The sequence below is a fragment of the Podarcis tiliguerta genome, assembly GCF_965153285.1.
Source record: "Podarcis tiliguerta genome assembly, chromosome: 2".
NCBI classification, from domain to species: Eukaryota; Metazoa; Chordata; class Lepidosauria; order Squamata; family Lacertidae; genus Podarcis; species Podarcis tiliguerta.
This window is the reverse complement of record NC_139535.1, coordinates 88,062,386-88,089,630: the sequence shown is the minus strand read 5'-3', so window position 1 is coordinate 88,089,630 and position 27,245 is coordinate 88,062,386. Positions and strand designations below refer to the sequence as shown.

Here is a 27,245-nt window from a genome sequence, read left to right as displayed (position 1 = left end):
GTGTTTATACAGAATTGCAGCCATTTTCAGGCTCTTTGGTGGTAACTGGTTTGTAACACTTAGTTTTGTAAACATTGTGTTTTATTGCTTCCTCTGCCTTTCTATGTGATTGTCCATAGTGAGACGATGATTTTGTGGGGGGCGATTTGTTTAGTCCTGAATTGCCACAGCTTTGTGTAACTCCAACAGAATCCTACAGAGGGTGTTAGATGTGTCACTGGTCTCCTCAAGCGTAACTTAGAGGTAGTTTCTTTGTCCTGTTTTTAAGGCCTGGCAACTCTATAGAATCTTGCTGGTTATCAGATTCCTCTTTCCCACTCCCCGCAACACCCCCCTAGGCAAATTGCTTTGCTGGTGCGATGCAGGGGAGAAATTATACCAGAGGCAAAAGCCTGTTTACATTTAGTGCCACAACCCAATCTGTCTGTTTTATTGTGAAGGACCAAAGAATCCAAAATGGGATTTAAAAAAATAAATAAATCTCCCAACCCCACAAATTCCGGACTGCTCCCCATCCAATTATGCTTTTTCCTCTACCTCGTCTCTGTCAGTATAATGCATAGGCACGAGGACATAGCAGCAGGCTGGTTTTATCAACACCTGGGAATCGTAGAAGCCCACGCTTCTCTATCCCATTCTTTAGCTCTTTTAAGACGCACTTTTTTTAGAAAAAAGAAAGCCTAGATTTCTATGAATTTTAATATTGAAATGAAATACCTGAAATGTGAATGCGTTTGTTAGGTACCAAATGGAAAAGCAAAACCAATCTGTTTTGTAACTTTGGGTTAAGTTTCTGCATAGGAATTTTTTGTTTACCGGGATAGGGTGGGATGAACCATGAATGAGAGGAAATATGCATATTTTTGTTTAACCGAAAGCAAATCTTGATTGAGCTAGTAGTTGCTGATTTGAATAGTACCTGCTCAGCAATGGGGTTTTTTTTTTAGGCCAACGGGATTATGTGATTGGGTTTTGCCTGATGCTAAAGCTATTATTTGGTGCTAGAGTAAATCATCCTAAATGGACAGCCCAAGGAGATGTGCTTGGATTATGAAAGTTCACACACTTCTGAGCAGAATGCCTCTTGTATTCCCTCTCTGGCCTCTATGCCCCAAGGCCTAATGGGGGGGGGGGAATCATTCCAGAAGTTTGGGGAGGACCTGCTAATATGACTAATTTTACCAGCCAAGGGAATATTGTGGTTGCAAAAACCAGAGTATTCAAAAAGGCTGGTAGACTTACCTTGATTGGCAGTAGAGAACTATCAGGTAGCTGAAGAATTAGTAGAGAAATAAGTGTTAAGAATTAACCTGTATATGCTTCTTTTAAAACAATTGGCTTTGTGGGGCTGAGGAATTTCCACACATTCGGGCAGATGACCGAGTAATCATACAGCTCAGAGGTGCTGGGCTACGCTTCTCTACTGCCCTACTTCAGCAGAGGGGGAAACGGCACCTAACAATTTATTGTGGGGAATTGCCTATATGCAGCACTCAGGGTCTGGGTTTGCATGTAGCACTTAAGTGATGGCTCAGTGTTATAAGGCTAAGCTGCAGCCCTGCAGTCTCTGGTGCATTCATGCAGAGGACTTTGCAAGCTTTCACTTCCATTTTAGACTAACCACAGATTCTTGTGACATTTAAATCTGGATAAACTGCATTTAATCTTAACTATAGATAGTGAAAGCAACTTCAAACCATGGTTTATAAAGCTGCCTTTCTCCACCCCCATAACCATAGATACAATTAACCTCCGTTTACGGTTTGGCTGTAATGCTCAAGCAGAAGCTTCCAGTTTCCTCCTCGTTGCAGTGCTGGAGGTGGCAAGCAGAGCATACATGCCCAAGGTTTCCTTCAGCTTGTCCTTCTAATGCTAAACCATCACTTAGCATCACATGTAAACAGAGCCAGAGACCCCACACAGAATTCTTCACAGCAAAATTCCTTTTTCTTTTTAACTTTCCATATGTCTCCAAGCTTAACCTGAGCCACTTCAAGGGCTGCACAGCTCAGACAAATGAAGAGAATTTCCTTCCTTAGCATGGAAGGACATAAAGGACTCAACAGTTTAGTGCTGTCCCACTAGACAGACAGGACTTTCCTATATTGTTTCCTTCCCCAAAAGGGAAAAGTATTTATTACCAGTCTGGGGGTTTTTTCTCATTTTTCCCCTCCTTTTGATTCCCCTCCGGGATTATATCAGCCTTTAGAGCAATGCAACCAGAAAGTAGATGTTGCTGGCGAAAAGTATTATAAGTGAAGTATTCCTGCAAACTGGTGACTGTGGATCAAAAGATCTCTATGGGGCTTCCCCACTCTGTAGCTTCCAATGTTTGAAAGGAAAAAAATATATAAATACATTCTATATAAATTCTTAAAATTACACACTACAGTATTTATGGTGGCAATTCTGAACCAGTCTCTCTCCTTGGATTTTCCTAGGCAGGGGAGGGTGGAGGGTGGCTGGGACAGAGAGCCGCTCAAGTCTGTGTAGAAGTCAGCCAAAAGGTAATAGGTGGTGTGTACAATGTGGTGTTTGATTCCATTATTATAGACTGTAATGCGGAACTGTGATTTCAGCTGTTGTTCTTTCTCGTATTCTGTATATATGTGTGTTTGGCTGTCCAGAAACCTGGTTTTAGACACTCTTTCTTGGCAAAGTGGATTTGCATGTGGAGCTTAAAAAAATGCAATCTTGTGTCACAATTTCCAAGGGCAGGATGGATTTTCTAGAAGACAATAAATTTTTTTATTTTTTTGCTAAGAAAAAAAAAAGGCAGCAGTTTTGTGTGTGCATATGTATGTGTGTTTTAGAGTGTATATGTGGTGTCCATGTGAGTTTTCTTAGTACCCTTTGATCTCTACTTGAAAGCTAGAGGGGTTGGGGGGGGGGGAACCTGCCTAACATTCCACTAGGAAGGTCTCCTGTTCAAGCTCCATGAAGTGAATGGCAGGTATGTGAAGCAGCTGCTGCACCATGGTAAAGTGAACACGTTCCCTTTGCTCTCATGGAACTTGTGCCAGAAGTGATTCTTTGTAGATTGTAGGCCAGGAATGCTGCACAATCACATCTTTTTTCACCTTCCAGTTGGTTATATAGAAACAGTAGCCTTTGCAGCCTAGAGGACTGCAAAGATAGAACCCACTCAATTTACTGTATTTTATATAAATATATCCCTCATACTGCTCAAGTTACAATACAATTTCAGGGTTTTGTGAAAGATCCTTTAAGCTATAAAGACGGTGTTTAAAAGGAAGTCCTTATTCTCAACCACGAAGTATCTCGGAATATCTCCCAACACACCACCTGCAACAGCATCTTGGATTCCATGGAAACAAAGTTCTAGATCTGGGGAGAATCTGCTTTTGAATGGGAACTTTTCCTCAGTTGGCTTTTTAAGGACCCAACTGGAAATGGGGAAAGCTTATCTCTTTACTTAGAACTCCTAACCCAGAGATCTCCGTATACTGTTCTCACTTCAAAATTTGTGTGCAGCAGTGTCTTGTCTCCTCTTTCTTTCCATTAACATAAGAGAGAGAGAGAAACAAGGACATTTTGTAATTGGCCTCCCAAAATCTTGAATCCAGAATAAAGTGAGCAAATTTGAGAATTCTGGGTTTGGACCATGGGGGGAAAAATTGTGGAAATTTAATAATGCTAATCCAGCTATTTAATCAGCCTTAAGACCCATTGAAATCAGCAGGACATATTCTTGATTGAATTGAGACCCAGTGGTTGCTTAGCCCAAATTGCCCCATTGATTTCACTGGAATGTTTTGCATGATTAACTTTGTCTGAACTAGTATGTAGCTATCTCATTTGTAGTGGTAGCCAACATGGTGCCCTCCAATTCCTATCGACCCCAGTCAACATGAACAGTAGTCAGGGATGGTTCAGCAACCTCTGTAAGTCACCACATTGACACCCCCTAGCATAATGGTATCTGTGTTTGCTATCTGTCCAAGCTGTCTTGTTTTTGTAATTGTGTCTCTATAGTGATTCTATCCCATCCCCTGTCCTCGCTTACTAGTATTCTCCTTTGGCTGAGTAAACACAGCCCCAAAGCGTGAATGATTAGGAATAAGTAATGGGTGCAGGCTGGAGAGAGATGGGACACACACCGGCAGCTTCTCAGTGCTAGAATGTAGGTTCTTTGGTCAATCACTGAACTAGAAAAGTAGTACCCACAGGCAAGCCTTTCTGGAAAAATAAAGATTCAACCAGACACTCAACTACTCTTAATTAGATGAGACAGAAGGATCAATCCACATTTCATGAAATCACTACATAGAAGCTGCTGCAGCGGAGGCTAGCTAGCTAGTGACTTATTTACTTGTAAGACCAGCACATGCTGTGATCTACACATATGTTAATTACTATGCACATGTGCTTTCTATGCCTTATCTCTGTAACAGGGATGAAGAACCATTTTCAGTCTGAGGGCTGTCATTCCCTTCTAGGGGTGACGATAAACACTAAATAGAGGGTGGGGCAGCTTATATAAATTATACCTTTGCACTGTAAATTATTTTTACACACACTCCTCTCTGTGACCCTCCAGGTGTCACCAGAATACAACTCCCATCATCCCTGACTGTTGGCAATACAGCCAGGGACTAATGGGGAGTTAGAGTCAAGCAGAAGCTGATGGCCACAGGTTCCCCAACCCTGACGTAGAACAAGACGCTTTATATAGGTAGCACAAGCATGGCTTGTACAAGTTGAAGTCTTGCTTCCCTAACATTTTAAGAAGCATCTGGGGGTTAACCAAATAGGTAGAGAAGTGATCTTATAGGCATCATTTACTTTTGGTGACATAACTTCCCTAAGGCCTCTGCCTGAACTTAGTTGTCTTGGGATAAAATGACAGATCCTCTTTTGCATCAAGATTTGGTTGACGAACAGGACTCTGCACATAGAAAGAAGAGACTGTTATCACAGGAGGAGAAGGAGGTAAGTACTATGCTATGCCAAAGACCTGTGATGGGAGTGCTGCTACTTCATTTACTCATAAGTGTTCTGGAGGTCAAGTCTGTGGAAGATAACAATTTTGCAGGGAGGTGACAAGTGTGAGATGCCCCAAACTGGCCTTTCTACTACATATTTCATAACCAACAGAATGGCATATGAAATCAAAAGTAAATGTAAAGTGGCAAAAAAATAACTTCACATATATACTGATAGAATTCTAAACTGACCTGGGACTCAAACTTGCCGTCATAATGGATGGCACAATAAAAATGGCATAGCTGTGTAGGAATGAAGATTCCATGCTGGGCCCAGTTTGGAAATGGCCTGAAAATGGCCAATATAATAATGTCTTTCTTAAAACCAAGGGGCAGCCACCTCTAGACTACTACATGCATGTTCTGGTCATGCCAACTCAACAAGGACATCACAAAGCTAGAAAAGAGGCAGAGAAGTGCAATGAAAACGCCTTCCCAATTAAGAAAGGCTAAAGTGTTTGGGGTTATTAACATAAGGAAAGAGATGACATGGAGAAAATAGGATATCAAAGAGTGCAATGGGTAGAAGGTTAGAGTGAGCATTTCCTCCCCTCTCCCTTTCATACTGTACTGGAGCTCAGGTTACCCACTGAAACTGATACAGGAATAGATTCACAACACCCAACAGGACTTCCTACAGCTAGGCCTGGGCGATATATGAGGAGCAGACCGCGATGTCGGTTCCACTGAGCGGTATATCGCTGGTGAAACTGCCACCGCTCCTGAGTCCGTCTGCTATCAGCATCTGCTGGAGGGAGTCAAGAGTTCGTCCAGTGGGCGCTGCTTAGCAGAGGGACTCTGAAGCGGTGGTGGTTTCACCAGCGATATACTGCTCAGTGGAACTGACATCGCGGTCTGCTCCTCATACAATGCAGAGGGAGAAACAGGCTGTATTGGCAAGGCGCCGATACAGCTTGTTCCTCCCTCTGCTCTTGAAACTGCTCAACTGAGGAGTCTATAGCTGCTCTTGCCTCAGCCGAGCAGTTAAAGGAGCCCCGATGTTCTGCCCGTTCACCTGTGAGCGGCAGGAGCGCAGGGGCTGTCTCAGCTGGGGAGGGGGAAACTTTCCCAGGCCCCAGCTGAGCTGCACAAACAAGCTGTGTTGTCCCAGCCCATGAGCGTCTGGGTGAAACCGCATCAGTTCCCGAGGTGAGAGCTGGGGCACTTTCACCAGGTGCCTCATGGGCAGAGGCCAATGCAGCTTGCTTTTCCAACATCTCGGTATATCACCACGATGTTTGGCTGGTGATATAGCGCAATGTTGAAAAGCTGATGTTGCCCAACCCTACCTACAGCACATGATTTATGGCACTTGAGCCACAAGATGTGCTGACCCTTTGGTTGAATGGTTTTAATGCAGGCCTAGTCAAATTTCTGGAGGCCATGTTTAGCAGCAGCCACTGTAGTCATGATGGCTAAACAAAACTCCCAGGTTCAGAAGTAGTATACTGTCCTCTCAATTTTTTATTCATACAGTCACAAACCTTCACAATCTCCATGAAATGGGGATTTGGCGACACACACACAAAAGGAAACCTGATTATCTGGGTTATCCAATTGCTGGTTCCACCCTGAGTAATTATTTTAAATGTTCCCAGTGACAAAAGTGAGAGCAGCCCATAGACTGGAATTGGGCACGAGTGTCTCCGCCACCACACCAACAACACTCCAATGCAGGGTGGATCCAATACAGGCCAATGAAGACTGAGCATGTTCCAGTGGGCTTGAAATGGTTTTAAAAGAGTGAATGGTTGGGGTGGGGCAGTCAGGGGAGGGAATGAAGTAACTGGAACTCTGAACCGAAGTGCCACATTATGTTGCACTGCCAAACTTCTTAGTTACACTTCCATTTGCAGCATTGGAGGGGGAGGCAAACAATAAGGGAGAGCTGTTGCTTTCACACCCTGCTATGGGCTGTGCAAAACATCTGGTTGGCCATTTTTGGTACCAGGATGCTTAGAGGAGGACACTTGCTTTGAATCAATGCAGGACTTATGCTACATCCCTTCCTCCTGCAACAGCCCTAGCTGCCTCTGTAGAGGTTGCTTTATACAGGCCTTTACAAAAGGAAATGAGATTACTTCATACTCCGTTTCCCTCCCTGCTGCCACTGCCACGGAATGCTACTGTCCCCTTCTTACACTATATTCACCAATTTAAACTGGAACACATTATAGAATAAGTGGTGTATAGTATGCCAATAAGTCTCCTGAGGTACACTGGAGGAAAACACAGTTTAGCTTAAAAATCTTGATTTGGGGGGGGGGGGGAGAGGGGGTTAGTAGATAAGACATCCAGCAGCTGTGCTCTATATAGAGGATGCTCTTGAGTTTTCTCTCCCCTGCAAAGACTGTGTAGTAAGTGAAAGGCATTAAAGCACTACATATTTAAGATGCTCAAAAATGCCTCCACAAGAGCCTGTCCACTCAGCTCTACCCTCAGGAATGTATGCACATACACACAGTTGTAAAAATAGGAAACGCTTTTGCTTGCTCAGAGCTCACCCCGCCCAAACTAAACGAGAGCCTGGCCTGGTTTCTTTCACAGCCTTTAGCCTTTAGCTGCTAATGTGACAGAAATAGCATGCCTTAGCCTCACATAATCCTTTAGTTGTCCTTTTCACTTACTGGAAAGCAATTCCTCTTGATGGGAGAGGAAACCAGCTGAGAACTACAGTCTACTGAGCAAATTTCCCCTTGCACAGAAACCTTGGCTAAATCTACCACCACCACACTGACAACGATCTGCTCTAGGCTTTAGGAAAAACAGGAAAAGTTAAGTTGTAGAGCAGGAGTGGGGATGGAACCTGTGGCCCTCCAGATGTCAGACTCCCAACTTGCAGCCAGCATGGAAAACGCTATGGGAGTTGGGGTCCAGGTTCCCCATCCTTAAAGACCTGGCAGCGGAAACACCTGACTGCAAAGGAGTGGGGTGGGGGGAACAAGACGCAAATGCTCAGAAATTGAGGGAATGCTTCCTGCAGTGCTATGATCAAAGCTTACATTAGGCTGTCTCTAGATTTACCTGTAGGTCAGGGTTCACAGTAACACTTCACAAGCCTTTCTGCCGAAATGGAGGTGAAATTCTAACCGTGGTGGTGGTGACTGCAGTCTTATGCTCCCATCAATCCATCAAAGCCAAGCACAGCTTACAGGTAGAAACAACAACAGCACTGTTCATAGAATATGCAGCTTTTCTTTTCAATTAAAGCCTCCCCTGCTTTAAATCGCAAGAGTTTCCACTCCCCAGCAACATCTGTGCCTTCTTTGTGATAATCAGAATTGTGCCCTGGAGATGAGTGGGCACAGAATCCATCACAGCGTACAGCCAGCGGCTCTTCCATTTAATTCCTTTTTAAGTCAGTGATGCTTAAATCAGAAGGAAGTGCCAGTTCCTGTAGCAGAGATTAGTGATCGCAGGTCTGGGGTGTTTGTTTTTTTTAACTCACCAAAAGCTGCTCTCCCACCCCCACCCCACCCTTTGGCTTTCTGGTGTACCAGGCTGCCTGCTTTCCATGCCATCTGGCGAACAGAGTAAAGCATTTCCTGGGGGAAATCCACAAGGGGCACATTACAAGCTTTGCTGGCCAAACAGGCTCTTTCTCAGTCCTCGTGTGCACGCATGCGTGCCAATTGTGCGCATGTGTTTGCTCACAGCATCCCTTCGCCTGCAGTATGAAAATCAAATAGTACCATGTTTTCCATTTTTCTTAAAATAAGGGAAGTCCTTACTGCAGATGAAGAACGGATGAATGGGGCTGGGAGTGGGTGACACAACCCTTTCCTGTCGCCTCTTGAATGGAAACAGATCAAACATTCACCCAGGCACAGCTTGCTCTTCAGCATGCACTGACAAAAGAGCCCCAGGGTCTGCTATGGCGAGGCTAGAATGCCGCATGTCCCTCTGGCATCCAATGCACCAGCAGAAAAAGCTGGAGTGGAAGAAGGGCTTCCTGCTCTCCATGGTGCATTTGCTGTCGCCATGGCAGCACAGCTCAGTCCCTTCTGCTGCAGCCTCTATTGTTGCTCCTGCTGTCGCTCAGTCTCCCTAGATTGCTTTGCTCGTTGTCTGCGGAGCTTCACAAATGCCTGGGCCTCCTTGTCTCCTTTGCGGGTCTCCAGCAGCTTCAAGATTTCAGCTCCTGGGACAGAGTGGGAGAGGTGGCATGCAATCAGTGAGATGTGGAATCAAGTAGACTGCTCCTACAACTAAACGTCTCTTGACGTTTAACACAAACCCAGTTTCCTGCAGACAGACATCACAAAAGCTAGGCAACAACTAAGACTTAAGCTTCTTCTAGGCCAAAGCCAAGAATCCGGGCCCCTCAAAAAGTTACCCATTGCATATATCTCAAAACATCCTAAAGCAAAGAAGCCCAGAGGTACCTGATGGAAAACTGCAGGACATCGCCAGGGGGTAACAAGCTAATGGATGCAGCTAATGGATACTATGCGAATGATGTGCGTGCCCCATGAAGAACAAGGCTAATTGAAAAACAGCTGTTTCCATTTCCTGTTCTAGCTCCAAGCACCTCTTGTAGCTCCCTTTAGTGAGTCAAAACGCTGTTCCCGATGGAGGTTGCTATGGAAGCAGCTTTCCAAGCAGTGAGGAAGAGGGAATCTTATTAAAAGGAGAATGGAGTTTGGGTGTGGTGGGTTGTGTTACTGTCCATCGCCTTTTCAGCTGTTGGAAGTAAAAGCAGGAGATCTCTAGTTAAGAGTCAACTGCTAACGCTGCTCCTATGATGCTCAGGTAAATCCAGCAGCAGTCCAGTGGGTGCAGTCCAGTGTCCCTAGGAAGGGGGCAGTGTAGAAGCTATGGTGATAAAAAGGACAGCAACCTGCAATCTAAGAACAATCTCTTCACCTTGTCTCACTTTTGGAAAATGCCTCACATTGTTTGTTTGTTTGTTTGTTTGTTTAGATGCCACTTGTATGCAAAAATGGCTCTGAAGCCGTTTACAAGTATAAAATCAATTATTAAATTAACATATTATTAAAACACACAATAAAAACCATTCCAAAGCATTAAAAACATACATAATTAAACAAGCCAGGTAAAAAACATAACAATTTAAACAGGTTTTTTTTAAAAAAACAACCAAAAACACCACAACTTACACATGGGTTTTGTTCTGGGGATAGTACCTGATAACAAACTTGTGTATAGTCAAAACACATTGTGTGCAATGGCGGGGGGTGGGCATTGCTAAAGTCTTTTTCCTCAGTCTTTTTTTTAAAAAAACCAAAACAAACCTTATTTTGCCAAAAGTGCAAAGCTGAATGCTCACAAGTTAAATATATCTAAGTTGTGGGTTTACTGTATCAAAAAGTTCAAGTTCAGGGGAATGCTTGCCTAAATGGCTGCGTCATCAAGAGCCGGGGGAATGCTGTTACTGAGTAAGCCTCTCCTACTGCAGCAGGGAAGGAATTTCTCAACACTGGTGCTGCTGGTGAAAAAGCCTGCCTCCATGCTACTCTCAAACCAATTATCATTCCATTTGCTATGGGCACACTTAGGGCTCATCCAGACTTCTGCTTTCCCCTCTGCATTCCCCTGGGGATACCTGATATTTCGTTCTCAATTGGAGCAAGCACCAATCAGGTGCTTTTTTCCTGGACTGATGTTTGCTCCAGTTTAAAGCTAAAGTGCACATTTCCCCCAGGAACAGAGTAGGGCAAATGGAAAACCACTTGGACCTGTGCTTTCTAGCTACGGGACAAGCTGACATGTAGATGAGCCCTTAAAAGCACTTGGTCCTAAGTACAGTCAGTCCTTTGTTCCTGCTTGGCTTTTTCTGCCCTTTCTGCAGATATTTGCCCCTCAAACATTACCCATTCCCAGCCTGTTTGCCACAAAGCCCTAACTTTCCACCCATATTATACAAGGAGCCATCTTATGAAAATAAGCCATCCCTACACTCTCTCTGTCTCTGAAATGAAGCAGTAGAACAGAAGCCATGCCTAGCTCTATGGCTCCAGTAACAGATCAAAGCCAAGGTTCCAAAACCTTCATATGTATAGGTGCCTCCAGGGCCCGGCTCCCATACTAAGCCTGCTGTGTTCCATAACATCCTAGGTTCCAAACTTAGAAGACAGGTTATGAAACCAGCCTTCTAGTTTTTAGTTAAATTGCTAATGCTGAAATGGCTGGAGGAATATTGACAATTCCCCCTAAGCTCCCTGTGGGAAGGGATTGAAATGCAGGCAGCAGAACTCCTAATTCCCAGCACCACTACCCCACCTACACTATACATTTAAAACAGTTTCATGCCACTTTAAGAAGCCATGGTCTTCCTCAAAGAATCCTGGGAACTGTAGTTTGTTATGTGTGCCAAGAGTTGCTAAGAGACCCCTACTCCCCTCAGAAAGCTACCACTCCCAGAGTTCTCTGAGAAGAAGGATCAATGGTTCAACCATTCTGGAAGTTGCAACTCTGTGGGGGCAAATAGGTGTTCCATAATAACTCTAAGCACCCTTAACAAACTACAGCTCCCATGATTCTTTGGAAGAAGCCATGACTGTTTAAAGGGTTTAAATGTATGGTCAGATGGGGCCCACAAGGGACAACAAAATCTTTCCCTTTCCTTGGTCAGCAGAGAAGCCTGGAAGACTCATCAGTTGCATCAGCTTGAATTTTTGTAAACTCTTTAAATTGGCTTCATTAGATTAGTAGTACATAACTGTGTTTGTGCAGATATAATTTACCACCAACTCAACAGCAAAAGACAGCATCCCCATCAGCATCCCACTTGCACAATGGGACTTTCCCACCCCTCTCGCCCCACCGCAAACTCCCTGTTGAAGGAAGCCCCAGGATAGAGTTAGGGAGCACTTCACAGAATGTTAACTTAGCGCTACGCAGGATACAAGCCAAAATCACAGGACTAAAATGCTGAGCATTTCAATATACAGCCTAGTACTTGGTCTGGAACAAAAGAACCCCACCTGTATTTTCTAGGGGTGTGTGCCTAGAAGCCCATGACCCCGCCCAACAAGAGGCTACAGGTTTAGCTGGCCAAAAAGGAGAAGGACAAGTGAAGCTGGGAATGTATAAGTAACGAGCTCACCAGCAGTTCCGGGATGAGTCAAGGATAATCGGGTCTGCGGCACCCTAGAAGGGTTGATGGCTTCCTCGTCCTCACTCAGCCCCAGCACCTTGCAGAGGGGGAAGAATGCTTCTCCCTCCAGATCATTGGCTCCTAAGGTGTCGTAGTCAAACACGGTGAGCAGCAGGCACGTCCCATCCTGCTGGCATTTTTCTGGAGGGACCAAACTGTAAAAGGAAATGAGCATGGGGACGGCCTGAGTTGAGTGACCCCATTTTGCAGGCACCTCAAACCGAGGGGAAGAAGCACCACCTCCGAGCGCACGCAGAAAGTACCAGACGAATGATTCCTCTGTGTTTCAAACCATACCAACCAATGGGAATGGGTGAACAGAAATAATTGGTAACACTTGTGGGCAGTAGTGGCTGGAGTCGAGAGGGACTGTTAGGGCAGAAGGCGGAACAGCCAACAGTAGGGGGAAACAGAGACAAGGACAGGCCTAGCTGACTTGCCATATTTTTCCGTCTATAAGATGCCCCCATGTATAAGACACCCTCTATTTTTGAGGACTCAGATTTAAGAAAATGGGGGGGGGGAGATGTATCCGTGCATAAGACACCCCCTTATTTTTGACATTATTTTTAAGGAAAAAACCCGTCTTATACATGGAAAAATACGGTAATTTCAGTGTTGTTCCCCCACCCACCTACCCACCTGCTGCTGCGTTCTACAAGGGCAATACTGAGGCTCAGGAGGAGGAAGCTGACAGCCAGGGCCTCCACTCCCTGGACTGGTTGTAAGTAAGGAGATTGGCAAGTGGATGAGGGTAGACTGAGTTTGGTGGGGCAGGGTCCCACTTGCTGTAATGGACCAGCCTTCACCATCTCATGCTATTTATCAAGCTGTGTCAACCATGGCAAGGGTTGAGCCATCTTAGCCCAGTGGTTCCATTGACCAACACATTGCTTGAATCCCACAATCGCTTCCAGAGGTTTGAGACCTGCGGGTGCTGCCGGGCTTTTAAAAAACCAACCCATGGCAAGGGTCTGTAGGGCAGGACAGAAGGGTAGCTATTGGGTTGTTGTTTTTATTCTGTGGTTGTATATTTTGATTTTATTCCGTGAATTGCCCTGAGATCTCTGGGCATAGGGTGGTATAGAAATTCAATAAATAATAATAATAATACATACAATTCAAATACTTCATCAAAGAGAGGGTGGAGATTGTTCTTTATGCACTGGGTCGTCCGTGTCATAACCTCGGGGAACTCGTGCCGTGGCTCCAGGGTCAACTGGATGAAGGGGTCGCTTAAGCCTGGGGGTGAGGGGGATAGGAAGAAGTAAGAGAGTAATCATTCTCTGTTTAGGGAAGTTTTTAATATTTAATGCTGTATTGTTTTTAACACATGATTGGAAGCCGCCCAGAGTGGCTGGGGAAACTCAGCCAGATGGGCAGGGTATAAAATAAATAAATAAATAATAATAATAATAATAATAATAATAATAATAATAATAATAATTAGCAAACTGCAAGTCTGTCCTGGGGCATCTGTTCTTCTAACAAATCCCCAAGCATAAGTTGCATTCACTTGGCACCCGGTGGTGTCCTGCAATTTTAAGAGTCTTTATCTTAGTTCACCCCACCATAGAATGTTTGCTAGTACTTTCTTCTGATAAATTGTGAACGGAAGCCAAGTGTTATTGACCCATCAAAGACCTCCTAGCAAGCAAGCCCCCTACGGCTGCTGAGAGTTATGTTTCAGCCTTCTAGGTTGAAAGAGAGAAACTGCCTTTTTACTGAGTCAGTGCATTGGGTCTATGCATGGTGCTGGAGGAGACTCTTGAGAGTCCCATGGACTGCAAGAAGATCAAACCTCTCCATTCTGTAGGAAATCAGGCCTGAGTGCTCACTGGAAGGACAGATCCTGAAGCTGAGGCTCCAGTACTTTGGCCACCTCATGAGAAGAGAAGACTCCCTGGAAAAGACCCTGGTGTTGGGAAAGATGGAGGGCACAAGGAGAAGAGGACGAGAGAGGACGAGATGGTTGGACAGTGTTCTCGAAGCTACCAGCATGAGTCTGACCAAACTGTGGGAGACAGTGGAAGACAGGGTTGCCTGGTGTGCTCTGGTCCATGGGGTCACGAAGAGTAGGACACGACTAAACGACCAAACAACAACAACAAGCCCAATGCTGTGGGGTCTGATGGGGTAGTGGTGGCTCTCCAACTTGGCATCTTTCCTAGCCTGCTACTTGAAATATTTTTAAGCTGTCTGGAGGTACCAGAGATTGAACGTGGGATCTTCTGCATAAAAGGCTTAGTCTCTGATGCAGCAACTCTCTGGAGCAGGTTCATCCACTTCTTTCCTTGGCTCAGTTTTACTAAAATCTTTATTTACCCATTCCAGGTCCCAAGCATGCAGAGCTCACACTGTGTTCTTAAAAGAGCCAAGTGTGTAAACGCTCAGTGTTCTCCGCTGTGATTTTTGCACAAAGAGTCAGGAGCACTTAAGTGAGACAACAACCACCTCTTCTGGAAATGTGAATGAACTGCACTGTAGTTCCTACAGACTGCTCAGCCCCTTCTCCCTTCAGATATTAAAGCTGTATTTATCCACACTACCAGCAATTGCAATTGCCTTTCAGATTTGAAGGGGGCTCCCAGATGGAATCAGTGCTGCTCACACATGAATGTTTTCTGCAGCGTCTATACTCTATCGTTGGCATCAAAACACCAACCTTTATTTTTCGATTTTCTAGTCTGGCATTCTGTTGTCACAGTGGCTGAACAGTTGCCCATGGGAACATGAGCGCAAGAGCACTCTCCCCTCCCGTGGTTTCCAGCAACTGCTATTCAGAAGCCTTGCTGCCTCCAATGGTGCCTTTGTGACCACATTTTCTCTAAACTTAAAACTCCCAAATGTTGCAACTTTGCTTCATAAGGGAAGTGAATCACTCCCCCTTGTTATCATCATTCTGATTGACCATTTCTGAACTTTTTCCAACTCCTTTTTGAGAAGAGGCAGCCAGAACCGTACACAGCGTTCCAGATTCATGCGCCTGCACTAATAAGGAGAATGAGACACGTTCCTTTGGCTCAAGGGCTCTCTCACCATTGGAGTCCAGGGGAAGGAGGTTGACAGCGTTGAGCACCTCGACACGCAGCTTTTGTTCCGAGTGGCGGTAAAGGGCCTTGATGGTCACAGCCCCGTATTTTTCAGGGCTAGCCTCTGTCTAAGAAATAAGAACAACCAGAGAAGTCAGGATGCATTTCAAATGCCCCAGTTTGCTTGCCAGCAATTAATGGTCCTAGTCTCCCTATACCATAGTAATAAACAGTGATAAACATCACTTCCAGTTCCATCCGGCAAATTAGGGATGGGGAATCCGTGGCCCCTACAGATGTTTTTTGGAGTGTGACCCATCAGCCCCAGACAGCATGGCCAATAATCAGGTAGGATGGGAAATGTGATCTAATAAGAACTGTTGGGCCACAAAATGTAAGAGCCTGCTAGATCAAGCTATTGCCCCATCTAGGCCAGGAGCCAATCAGGGGTCGATGAGAAGCCCGCAAGTTGGACCTCAGCACAACAACTCCCTCCCCTCCTCCTCTTTCGAGGCACTAGTATTCAGAGGTGTACTGCCTCCAACAGTATGAGCAGAACATAACCTAATTCTCTGTTAATTTGTCTATAAGAACACAGGTTTCACATCCCTGCTGTAAATCAACAGTGGTGATCTTAGCCACAAATAATGTAAGAAAATAAGATGTAACAATATAATTCAGCACAAGGAAGAATGAACAAGGAGATGCAGTCTTCTTTGTAAACAGGAGCCAGAGACCACTGAAGTCACACACCTGCTGCTGGATTCGGGCGCTGAAGTATTTCTGGATAAGTTTTCTGCTGGTGGAAGAGCAGAGGTCCAGTTCTTCTTCCAGAGCCTAGGAGACAAGTGGGTTTGTGCAGAAATTGTACTAGTATTAAGCAATTGTTTAAAAACAAAACAACCCCCCCCAAAAAATTGACAGATTATGCAAGACAAATTAAATTTGAAACAAGCAGCAAGTAAGAGTGGAGGCCCACTTGTTCTAAAGACCCCATCATTGGTGATCAGCAAGACCACCATTCTTAGGTGATGTTTTGTGCATGCCTAGGCTGGATCTATATAGTTTTTTTTTAAGTGCTATAGAAAAACACATTATAAAAGCTCTTAATGGAAAATCCCATTGCTCCACAGGGCCATCTGGTGTCACACAAACTTAATGATATAATTGATGAGTGTAGCTGAGTCCCTAGATTGATTGGCCTGTTCATGGTCCCCCTCGCCCCACTCCCAATGCTCCAGAGAGCCCAATTGGGTTTGTAGCATCTTACTGTAAATGTTGCATTGTGGAGGGTGTCCTCTGGCAGACCACAGCCCTCTCCATGAAAACACCGCTCCAAGTTCTATGGAATGAAAGGGGTGAGGGTGGGGAGAAGAAGAAAAAGGAAAAAGAGTGAATGCTCCATTGTTAAAGCCCAGCAAAGAAAGTCAGATGCTCCATCCTACATTCTATTCCACATGTCTAAGTACCTTGAGGGCACACTGCAATTTCTTGAAGTACGCCAAGTTGCCAAGTTGCTGTTTTGCAGCCTCTTTCAGCATGTCCAGAGTGTGATTCCACAGCAGCTCCAAGAGGCTGTTTGGAGGGGAGAGAAAGCAGAGATAGAAACTAGGTTGCCACTGGATACCAGTGAACGAGATGAATGAGAAAGAAAGCCAGGGGGCATCTTACTAACTCCCTTATTCCCAGAGGTTTCATTTATCAACTTTCAACTAGATTCTGTGGGGGAATGAGGTGAACTATGGGTGAAGGGGGGGATTAAAAAAAAAAAATGCACAACAGTAGAATCATCATAGGCGGTCCTAGACCCAGAAATAAATTGGCAAAATAAAGTTTTAACATAGCATTGGAGAGTTCCACTTGCATTCAGAGGAGCTCCAATATTTCATTTTATTTACGTAAGAATATTTATGCACCTCTTTTCAACCATAATGGTTTCCAAAAGCAGTTCAGAAGAACAAGACAGTTGTGAGGCCTCTGAAGACCCTGTGTCTGATTGATCCCTTCTCAAACATCTTGCCAATTTGCTAGGGATTCAACACTGGGGCCCAAGGAAGTCGAAATAAAGAAAGAATGGAATGTCTCTGAGCATGTGCAGAGTGGTCAGCCCCCCCCCCAATAGCTGTAACTAGTAAATCTGCATTTGGAGAGCTTCAAAACCCAGCAGGGAAACACTGGGATTGTGTGTTCTTAATGTAGAAACTAAGCAGTGGATCTCCTTGTCTACGGAGCCTGGCATGCTGCTGTGGTTCACCCATGTATTCTTCACACTGACACCATAGCAAATCTTCTGAACTTCTGGCACCCTGGGCCTTTTACCTGTCGGATGCCCCTCACTCATCTCCCAGTAGCATTAAGCTCTCCTGTCTTCCTTCAGCCTTTGTTATTCCCAAGGAGTTGCAGAATTTCTGGGAGGGAGAAGATTCTTCTTCTGGAGAACATAGGGCCACAGACTACTATAATTGCTACTACAAAATGATGATGCGGGGGGGGGGGGGAGAGATCCTAACAATGTCAGGCTTCTGTCTCACCTGTTGAAGTTCTCTTGGACCAGGTTCCCACTTAGATACTGGAGCTCACATTCCAAAAATAGCATTAAAGGGGTGATGCACTAGAGCGGCAGGGAGAAAAAGATTAGAGAAAATAGAGAGACAGGGAAGAGCACTGTGGAGTCTATATCAAACATTTCAGAGGCCTCCATACAAGGCGTGTAAAAATGCCTTCCTCTGGTGGTGCTCAAAAGGGCCAGCATAACATTTCAAAGGCTTTTACCTTATATGCTATATTTTTGTTATATACAAAAATAATGACTTTAGATAGTCCTGGAAGATGTTAAAAAAAGAAAATATCAACATCTCTTAGCTCTGTGGAGGAGTTCTCAAAGCTAATTCTATATTGTTATTAGTAGTAGTAACATAATAGTAGTGACAATAGTAACAGCTGTGGAACAAGGTGGTTGTCGCCATGATTGCTTGCTTTTTTTTGACATGAACTTACACACTCTCATTCATCTCAGTAAGTTCAGAAGTGACTCAAGCCGCCCCATTGCCACCTTCCTTTGTGGCTCCTGAACACCTCCCTGCACCTCCTCTACAGAGATCTAACGTACTGCTCCAAAGCCAAACTATTTGCTGGAAAGTCAAACAGCCCCTAAGCTCCAGAAGGCATAGATATTACAGTTCAAGGCCGAGAGTTAAAACCAGGGGCATTACTAGTACATTACTAGTTCCGGTTGTGGTTTCTTTTGAATGTAGGACTACCTAAGGCAGCATACGAGACATGGATAGGGCAAAAGAGCCAAGAGGCACATTTAGCACAACAGCATGTAGCCTAGAAAAAACGGTTTGTTCCGGCATTCCAAGACTCACATCTTCTGGGTCCCTGGAAGGGCTGCAGGTGTACAGCTCCTGGATGTGTCTGGCAATTCCAGCATGCAGCTGTCAAAATAAAAACGCATGTGCTTACTACTACTTGAGGGAAGATGCTTTGTAAGTGCTCAAAGCAGTTCACATACATTTTCTTAGTAATCACTGCATTAGTCAGGTATAGAAGGCTGCTATTACATTCTGATATAAAATATTTTTTCTACAGTGGAGGAAGAGATGAGGAAGAGCAGCAAGCAGAGAATGGGGACCAAGAACAACAACAGCAGCCACTGAGCACCCTTCTTCAACCTCAATCTTGGAACCACCTCTGCCAATGGTGTGTCTATTTGCTAGTTTTTACAACATTTCTGCTGCCTTAGACAAGGAACTACGGGGAGGGGGCACTGAAGGGCAAAACTCACTGACAAAGCATTTGCTTTGCATGAATAAAAAGTTCAGGTGGGAAATGCTGGATAGCTGCTGCTAGTTAATGTAAACAATCTTGAACAAGATAGGCTATTTGGTCTGAGCCTCGTATGAAGGTAGGCTATTTGGTCTGAGCTTCCCATGAAGGTTCCCCCCTCTCGTCTTCTGCTCTGGCTTCTGAAATTTCACGCAGAACAGTGTGTGAAATTTTCTTAAGATTTTTTAAAAAAATGTTAATGTTTTCATACAAATCTTGGGTTTCTTGAGATGCTGAGTTGTATGGCCCCTACAAAATCCTGCGTTCTCAGTATGGCTCTTGTACAGAAATGCAGAATGCACACAGGTTTATCTTAGGGAGCCATAACCACGGGCTGCAAAACACGGACTGTCTCGTGTTGGCCCCATTCTGCCATTTCCAACCATGCCCCTCCCAGACCTTTCCCTGCCAGATTGAGCTTCTCAAGAGAAAAGCCAAGGCTGCCGGGTTACTTTGCTTGCCAGGGTCTGCACCACGCCACGGATCTCGTTGTTGAGGCAAGTGACGGTAGCCTGAAGCTGGTGGTGCAAGGTGTGCTGGATCTGCTCTGGCGCAATGACTGCTCCCGTCTTCTGCTCCAGGCGCGCCCAGTCCAGCTGGGACGGCAGCTTCAGGATCATCATGCGGAGCTGCTCAATGTTGTTCACCACAACGCAGAGCTGGCGGGGGGAGAAATAAAGCAAGAAACTGATGCATTCCAACTGCCTGTGAAGCAGAATGCCAGAATTCTGTAGCCTCAAGAGTTGGCAGGTTTTATGTACTGAATAGGATTCAGAATGCAGCAGTCTGATTGGTCCTAGAACACTAGGATCCAAAATGAAGAAGTCTGATTGGTCCTAGAACAATAGGATTCAGAATGCAGCAGTCTGACTGGTCCTAGAACAATAGGATCCAAAATGCAGCAGTCTGATTTGTCCGCAGGAGCCACCCAATCCAACTCCAGGTGGAAGTGAATCCGCAACCTGATTGGCCTACAGGAGAATCCCATAATTAGCCAATCACGTGGGGCCCATTGTGTAAATAATGTATATACAGCAGACATTTCGGGGGGACTGGCATTCCTCACTACTATGAGCTGAATAAAGAGCATGAAATCCGCACTCAACTCCAAGTATATTTCAGTGGGACTTCTCCACCTCCCAAAAGCCTACTTGAACAACGCCCTTTGTCAGAAACTGGCTCCATCGCTCACCCTGTTTGCCGCTTCTCCCTCTTTGTGTTTCTTTGATGACAATTCTTCTGCCCTTGTCTTGATCAGTCGGCAGTACATCAGAGCAATTTTACATATGTCCTAAGAAGTCAAAAAAGGAGTAAGCTTGAGGATATTGTGCTCTATGGAGGTAAAGACTCCCAATGCATCAGTTCACTGCTTGGATTTCACTGCTTCCTACAAGGATGTGGGAAGGCGTAGGCAGAGGCGATTCCTTCATCAGACAATAAGAGCATCGTAAGAATGAAATGGGGACGCGGGTGGCGCTGTGGGTAAAAGCCTCAGCGCCTAGGGCTTGCTGATCGAAAGGTCGGCGGTTCGAATCCCCGCGGCGGGGTGCGCTCCCGCTGTTCGGTCCCAGCGCCTGCCAACCTAGCAGTTCGAAAGCAGCCCCGGGTGCAAGTAGATAAATAGGGACCGCTTACTAGCGGGAAGGTAAACGGCGTTTCCGTGTGCGGCTCTGGCTCGCCAGAGCAGTGATGTCAAGCTGGCCACGTGACCCGGAAGTGTCTCCGGACAGCACTGGCCCCCGGCCTCTTGAGTGATATGGGCGCACAACCCTAGAGTCTGTCAAGACTGGCCCGTACGGGCAGGGGTACCTTTACCTTTACCTTTTAAGAATGAAATACATCTGGTCTGGGAGGTAATTCGGGTCATTAGGGATCAAAGGGGTGGCAAGCGGGCAAGAAATATACAGTGGTACCTTGGGTTACAGACACTTTAGGTTACAGATTCTGATAACCCAGAAATAGTACCTTGGGTTAAGAACTTTGCTTCAGGATGAGAACAGAAATCGTGCTCTGATGGCGCGGCGGCAGTGGGAGGCCCCATTAGCTAAAGTGGTAGCTCAGGTTAAGAACAGTTTCAAGTTAAGAACGGACCTCCAGAACAAATTAAGTTCTTAACCCAAGGTACCACTGTATTTAAGAAATAAGAATAATTAACAAACAAATATTCCGATCCTCTATCCCAAATTAAGGTGGGTTCTTTTTTTCCGTTGGAATTATGTATTACTTCTTTTCTGAAGTACTACTTCTCAGAGTATAATGAAAGAGCAAGTGTAAAAAACTGTGAGACCAGGTGCAAGCGCAAAGCATTGGGCTTTTTTTTTGTTTCAGCTGCTCTTGACCTGCTTGATTGTTTTTGGGTCTCATTGTTTATGCCTCTTTGGGGACTATAGGTTCTCAGCCAGCTGGCCTCCTTCTTTCCAGCATCTTAAAAGTTTCAAGTGCCAGATTCATGTACAAAGTCATTTACAGTAGGGTGGATCTTCCCCAACATTCGTAATATTTGTTTCTGTGCATCACACTGGATCTCAGTGTTACTAAATTGGAACATCTGGCTCTATACTACACCTCCAGGGCTAATGTGAAGATCCACCAGATCTTGCACTTCCTGAATGTTATGACACAGTTCTTCAATCAAAAAGCTGTATCAAAATATATTTAGAAGTATGTGGAGTATACTGAAAAACAATGCATTTTAAAATTTTGAAATATATATATTTTTAAAAATACATGGGTATTTAAATGCTATTTTTGTATGGATTTCTGCACAAATTTGCAGATTAATGTGGAAACAAGAGTTAAAAGACTTATAAATGGATCACAGATGAAAGTGAAACATAGCCCATCCCTACTGTATACGCACCTCAACAAATTTCACCATGATCATGAAGGCCTCTTCAGGATCCGGCCAGTCCAGTTGCTGCCAGGTCTTTACCATCTGAGCATAGCAAGTTGATAAGTCCACCGTGGATGTGCTGTGCTTATTCAGCTCTCCTAACGGTGTCAGCTGAAGAAAAACAAAAGAAGGGAAACAGCATAAATAATCAAGTGCAGATTGGTTGAGTGCTTCAGATAATTTGGAGCCTGAATCTCCAGAACAAAAGGAGATTTTCACACTTGGCTGGCTGTTCCTCCGATCACTTAATTTAGAATGCTCCACTTACTTCAGTGATGTTGGTCCAGTGGAAGTACGGTAGCTATTAGGTCTTTGGAGGGGGTATTAAAAAAAACTTTAAAAAACTGCTTACTTAAATGCACTGCTTTTTTCTGCTGTGGGGGGGGACAGCGCAGGGGTATGCGTACCCCTAAACATTTTGTGTATCTAAGTTTGGCCTCACTGAGAGGTAGTATTTCAATATGAGTAGGAAAATTAGAGCACCGCTCTGATTTTAAGGGAAAAAAGCACTGCATAAATGTGTCTTCAACCTAATAGTGATGATGATGATTTTGCACACATTGTTCCTTTTGGGATTTAATCCCCTTTGCATCTCACCAGAACGGTCACCATTTCTATTGGCAAAAGTCACCTGTTAATGCAGGAGATTCTTTATATGAATGCCATAAGGCTGAAAGCAATAAGAATTGACCCTTCCCTGGATGGGGATCCATTCATTACCTGGTCTACCTGGATAGCTCTCTGAGTCCTTTCTAAGGCTATGGTGTATGCCTTCTGAAGCCACTTGGGGATGGCTTCCTTGAACCATTGGTGGTAGTTTGTCAGTTCAAGAGGACCTTCCCTGGAAAGAAAAGATACAAAACCAGAACCTACTTAACTCGGCAGATTCAATAACTGAGACTAAGTCATGTAACTTGTGCTAAATTTCTGCCTGAATTTGCTCCACGGATTAGTCATCCCGGTCAGGGGCAACAATAGCAAGTCTGTCCCAACAGGCCCTTCCTTGTGCATTGTTACACACCACTCCCAATCTCCAAGCAGTGCAGGATTCCAAGGTTCATGTTTCCTTCTGAAACCATACTGGACCCTGCATAGCTTTGCAAATGTACTGGCAGCTTTATTGCTGCAGTACTATCATGTTAATGAGGCACAGCGGAGACTGGTGTCTTTATGACCTATGGTTTATTTGCACATATATACAACCCGAGCATATGATGGAGGGGGTTGCAGCATTAATGCCCCCAAAGGATCTTGTTTCTCCCAATAGCTACAAGCCTTGGATTCAAACAGAAATCAAACACTGCTCTCAAGGTGCTGCTCTAACTCCCTTTCCGGCTTTTTGCTTTACTTCTAGGTTACATCACTGCCACTTTCAACTCTAAACTCAGGCTTTGTCCTTCTAACTATCTCTGAGTTGAGGGAGGGGCCCCACACATTTGCTATTTTGCTATCTCACATAGAGCCCCCTTTCCTTTGTTTCCTTTAATGGCCCATCACCCAGGCAATCACTTCAATACACAGTAAGATAAGGTAAAGGTAAAGGGACCCCTGACCATTAGGTCCAGTCGTAACCAACTCTGGGGTTGCGGCGCTCATCTTGCTTTATTGGCCAGGGAGCCGGTGTACAGCTTCTGGGTCATGTGGCCAGCATGACTAAGCCGCTTCTGGTGAACCAGAGAAGCACACGGAAACACCATTTACCTTCCCGCCGGAATGGTACCTATTTATTTACTTGCACTTTGACGTGCTTTCGAACTGCTAGGTTGGCAGGAGCTGGGACAGAGCAACGGGAGCTCACCCTGTTGTGCGGATTCGAACCGCCAACCTTCTGATCGGCAAGTCCTAGGCTCTGTGGTTTAACCAACAGTGCAACCCGCAGCCCACACAGTAAGATAGCCTGGCTTATTTTTAAAAAAACACTTGCTGGATTCAGGGGTTGGGACGACCTCACATGCAGCCTGCTCCCGCCCCAAACTCATAACACTATAAGCACACAAGAATGCACACACACACACACACAGAAATGGCCACACTCTAGTGAAATGGATAAGGAGCCTCCATGTGGTGGCCATAAGAACAGACCCAAGGCTGAAAGCAAAAGCTTTGACCTTCAAAGAGGTCAGCACCTGTTGCACACAAGGTCCTTCATGCGATATAGTTCCTGCAGGCTGAGATAGAGCTGGAAAAGACTTTCTGCTGTGAGCTGGGACATGCCACTGTCAATCTTTCTCAGCTGCTCCTTGACATAATGGGAAACCTAGAATGGCAACAAAAACTAGAGTGGGCCAATGAGAACCAGTGAGCATGCAGCAGGCCCTGCAATCCAGAGGGCAAACAGCCATTCCTATTGACTCAGGGAAGACTCATTTGATAAGCTGTGCTTTGCGTAGCCTTTGAAAACTATTATTTTAAAAATTCAGCTGGCCTACAACAAAACTGGTCAGATACTGGAAAATCCCAGCCCTAAGGAGCACGGTCAGGACCAGGCTTCCTCAAACTCGGCCCTCCAGATGTTTTTGGCCTACAACTCCCATGGTCCCTAGCTAGCAGGGCCAGCAGTCAGGGGTGATGGGAATTGTAGTCTCTAAACATCTGGAGGGCCAAGGTTGAGGAAGCTTGGTCAGGACTGTCACAATATGCATCCTGCTCAGATGCAAGCCCTGCATGGTTTGCTATTACTGTAGCTGTTGCTCCTCCACCACCCATCAGCTGCCTGGGAATTAAGGCCGTCACTGCCAGGTAAGTGAGGGGGGCAAGGACGGAGTCATACTGGGACCTGTGTTTCTCTCCCCACATTTTCCAACCTCTACGATGCAGAAAATTGGGTCCATAATGGCTAGGGTTCTCAGTCTACAAAGAGGATGTATGTATGCCTTCTTTTTTAATTGATGCCATTGTCCCAAACATGCAAAAAGGCTCTTTCATAGGCTAACCAGGGCACTCCACCCAACGCCCTAAACCTTCAATAGGCACATGAAGTGAAAGGATAACCACAGAGCATTTCCACCTAGAGAAGAACCTGAAGGATTGCACACATTTGTGGCACGTTAATCCTGAATGGATCTGCCACATGACCTGTCTCAGGGCTTATTTGCAAAAAAAGGGTTTACATTAAAAAAAACACCCTGGGGAAAAAACACACCCCACCCCATTTTGAATCAGTGTGTAATGACTGATGGTGTAAATATGTTCCCGGAGCATCTACAACACCAAAACACTCAAGAGAAGCTATGCCCAGAAACTCACACCAAAAACAAGCAAGGTCTCTTAGCACCTGAGCTGGACTGCATGTACTCACAGGGCTGGTTGGCACACACACTGATTCAAAGCCAAGATGAAATGGACCTGTGAACCAGTCCTGAGATGAAACATGAACATAGCTGGTTCAGGGCAAGTGAAGCTTCATCGTGAATAAGACTCAGGTGAATCTCACCACCCACTGGAACTAGCAGACAAAGCCCAGAGTTCTTGCTTGTGACAAAAAATAAAAATAAAAATTGAGGCAGCCACTGCTTCATCCTTTCCCCAGTCTCTTCCACCACTGCTGTGGCACATAAAAGAACTGGAGTCCTCTTTGCAGCTGACCCACAAAGCAGCTACTCACCTGCGCCTGCATTTCGAGATACGCAATTGAGAAGAGGTCCACTCTGACAGTGCTACACAGGAGGAGGAGGAGGAAGAAACAGGTGGTCAGAAATGTGCCAAGACACTGTATTACTGAATCCTTTCAGGCCTGGTAATAAGGAATCTGCAGCCCAGAGCCAGATTCAGCCCCTTTCAGTACCAATCAAGCTGGGCCCCCAGAACTGTCAACCAAAAGGCAAGCAGGTTACACAGAGTAATTCATAGCTGTCATGCTGGGACTTGCCAACAGTTGCTGGAAACTGGGAAAGGGTTCTTGTGCTCGGGGTTCCTGCTTGTGTGTTTCCTACAGGCATCTGCTTGGCTGCTGTGAAAACAGGATGCTGGACTTTATAGGGCATGGGCCTGATCAGGAGGCTCTTCTTAAGTTCCTGTGTCCATTTTGAGGAAGGATAAGGAGAGGCCCTGTCCTCAAAAGTATCCAAAAACAGTAGCTAAAATGTCAGAAATCTCTGAGGAATTGCAGATGTGAGAGATTTAAACAACATCAAAAGATTAAATTTCTAGGCTGGGGAGTTGTACAAAATAAGTCAATTTGAATGCCTAACCAGATTTAAATTTGACGGTAAAACTTTTCTTTCTGACTTCATGATAACTAGTCAGGCGATACATGCATACATAAGTGTGTGTGTGTGTGTGTGTGTGTGTGTGTGTATTTAAGTAAAGTAATATTTAAAACAAACAATAGTTAATTCTCCTAGGAAGAACGGGCAACTATAACATTAGGGTAAGATTCTGCTATGCTTGGTCTCAACCGCTTGGACCTTCTGTTGCTGAATAAAGATTTTGGGACATATTTCTTGAGCAGAGAGACCGAACAGGGAACAGAAAAATGTCTTCCAGAGACTTACTTGGTGAAATATTTGTTATAAGTTTTGTGGCTCCGCTGGAGATCTGCATTCACCTCCAGAAGAAGAGTGACCAGGGCCTTCCCGCACTCCTCCATAGTCTGCAAAAGGAATGGAGAAGGGAACAGGCAGTGCTTTTTTTGAGGCGGTAAGTGCCAGTATGCCATATCGCCAACATCTCCCCACCCCCCTTTTCACCTCTGCCACTTGCCAGCTAATGATTAAGGAAGGCGCTGGTGGCCTTATCTGAAATTGCCTGGGTTACATTTAACTACAAATGAGTGCTCATTTGGTTCTATCCAGGGTCTATCCATATGGACAAGAAATGCAATGTGTGAAGCATTGCCTACTTTCATCCATCCCAGAATCTATGAGATGCAGAATTCAACAACCCAGCAACATGCTCTCAGTGTAAGCTCTGTCCAACTAAAACACACACACACACACACACACACACACACACACACACACTTACCTTTACCATTGGCTTCAGGTGTTGCTTCTTCATCTGAAACCACTCTGCTGTTCCGGTCTGAGAAAACAGGACAAGGAATGAAGAGTACTACAGTCACATTCCATCACATGCTTCCAAGCCCATTAAAAGTCCACATTCAGATGTGAAGTCAGGGATTAGTCACATCCGAACAATGTATTATCTGGGGCCATGGTTGGAAGCTACACTGTGCCAGATACTCAAGACAGGGAGAAGGTTTCTGGGGTCATAGACTGAGCCTTCTAGGAAATGCTACTTGCTCAACAGACTTTCTGAAGAAAAGCTGAAGCATGGATTGCTCTAGGGTGGCAATCACAGACAACCCAAAGCCCAGCACTGGTGGTCACTTTTGGAAAACAGGATTAGACTAACCATTTTCCAGC

General features: G+C 45.1%; 1 protein-coding gene across 9 annotated transcripts in view; it reads right to left on the bottom strand.

The window, feature by feature from the left end:
* Positions 1-681: 681 nt before the first annotated feature.
* Positions 682-27,245, bottom strand: part of UNC13D (unc-13 homolog D) — a 63,269-nt gene continuing 36,705 nt past the window's right edge. For 6 of the 9 annotated variants that reach the window (XM_083429859.1, XM_083429856.1, XM_083429857.1 and 3 more), the window contains 17 exons: positions 26,845-26,901; positions 26,373-26,470; positions 25,484-25,535; positions 24,006-24,136; positions 22,600-22,720; positions 21,847-21,990; positions 20,179-20,277; positions 19,439-19,645; positions 18,527-18,595; positions 17,690-17,769; positions 16,628-16,733; positions 16,429-16,500; positions 15,912-15,995; positions 15,166-15,286; positions 13,245-13,368; positions 12,076-12,281; positions 6,453-9,147 (listed from right to left, as the gene is read on the bottom strand). In XM_083429859.1, coding sequence (XP_083285985.1) covers positions 9,023-9,147; positions 12,076-12,281; positions 13,245-13,368; positions 15,166-15,286; positions 15,912-15,995; positions 16,429-16,500; positions 16,628-16,733; positions 17,690-17,769; positions 18,527-18,595; positions 19,439-19,645; positions 20,179-20,277; positions 21,847-21,990; positions 22,600-22,720; positions 24,006-24,136; positions 25,484-25,535; positions 26,373-26,470; positions 26,845-26,901 — 1,896 coding nt within the window. In that variant the 3' untranslated portion in view covers positions 6,453-9,022. Of the gene's footprint in view, positions 3,127-5,198; positions 5,404-6,452; positions 9,148-12,075; positions 12,282-13,244; positions 13,369-15,165; positions 15,287-15,911; positions 15,996-16,428; positions 16,501-16,627; positions 16,734-17,689; positions 17,770-18,526; positions 18,596-19,438; positions 19,646-20,178; positions 20,278-21,846; positions 21,991-22,599; positions 22,721-24,005; positions 24,137-25,483; positions 25,536-26,372; positions 26,471-26,844; positions 26,902-27,245 lie in introns of those variants that run through there. The other 3 variants (XR_014508637.1, XR_014508638.1, XR_014508639.1) reach the window with 2 other exon arrangements.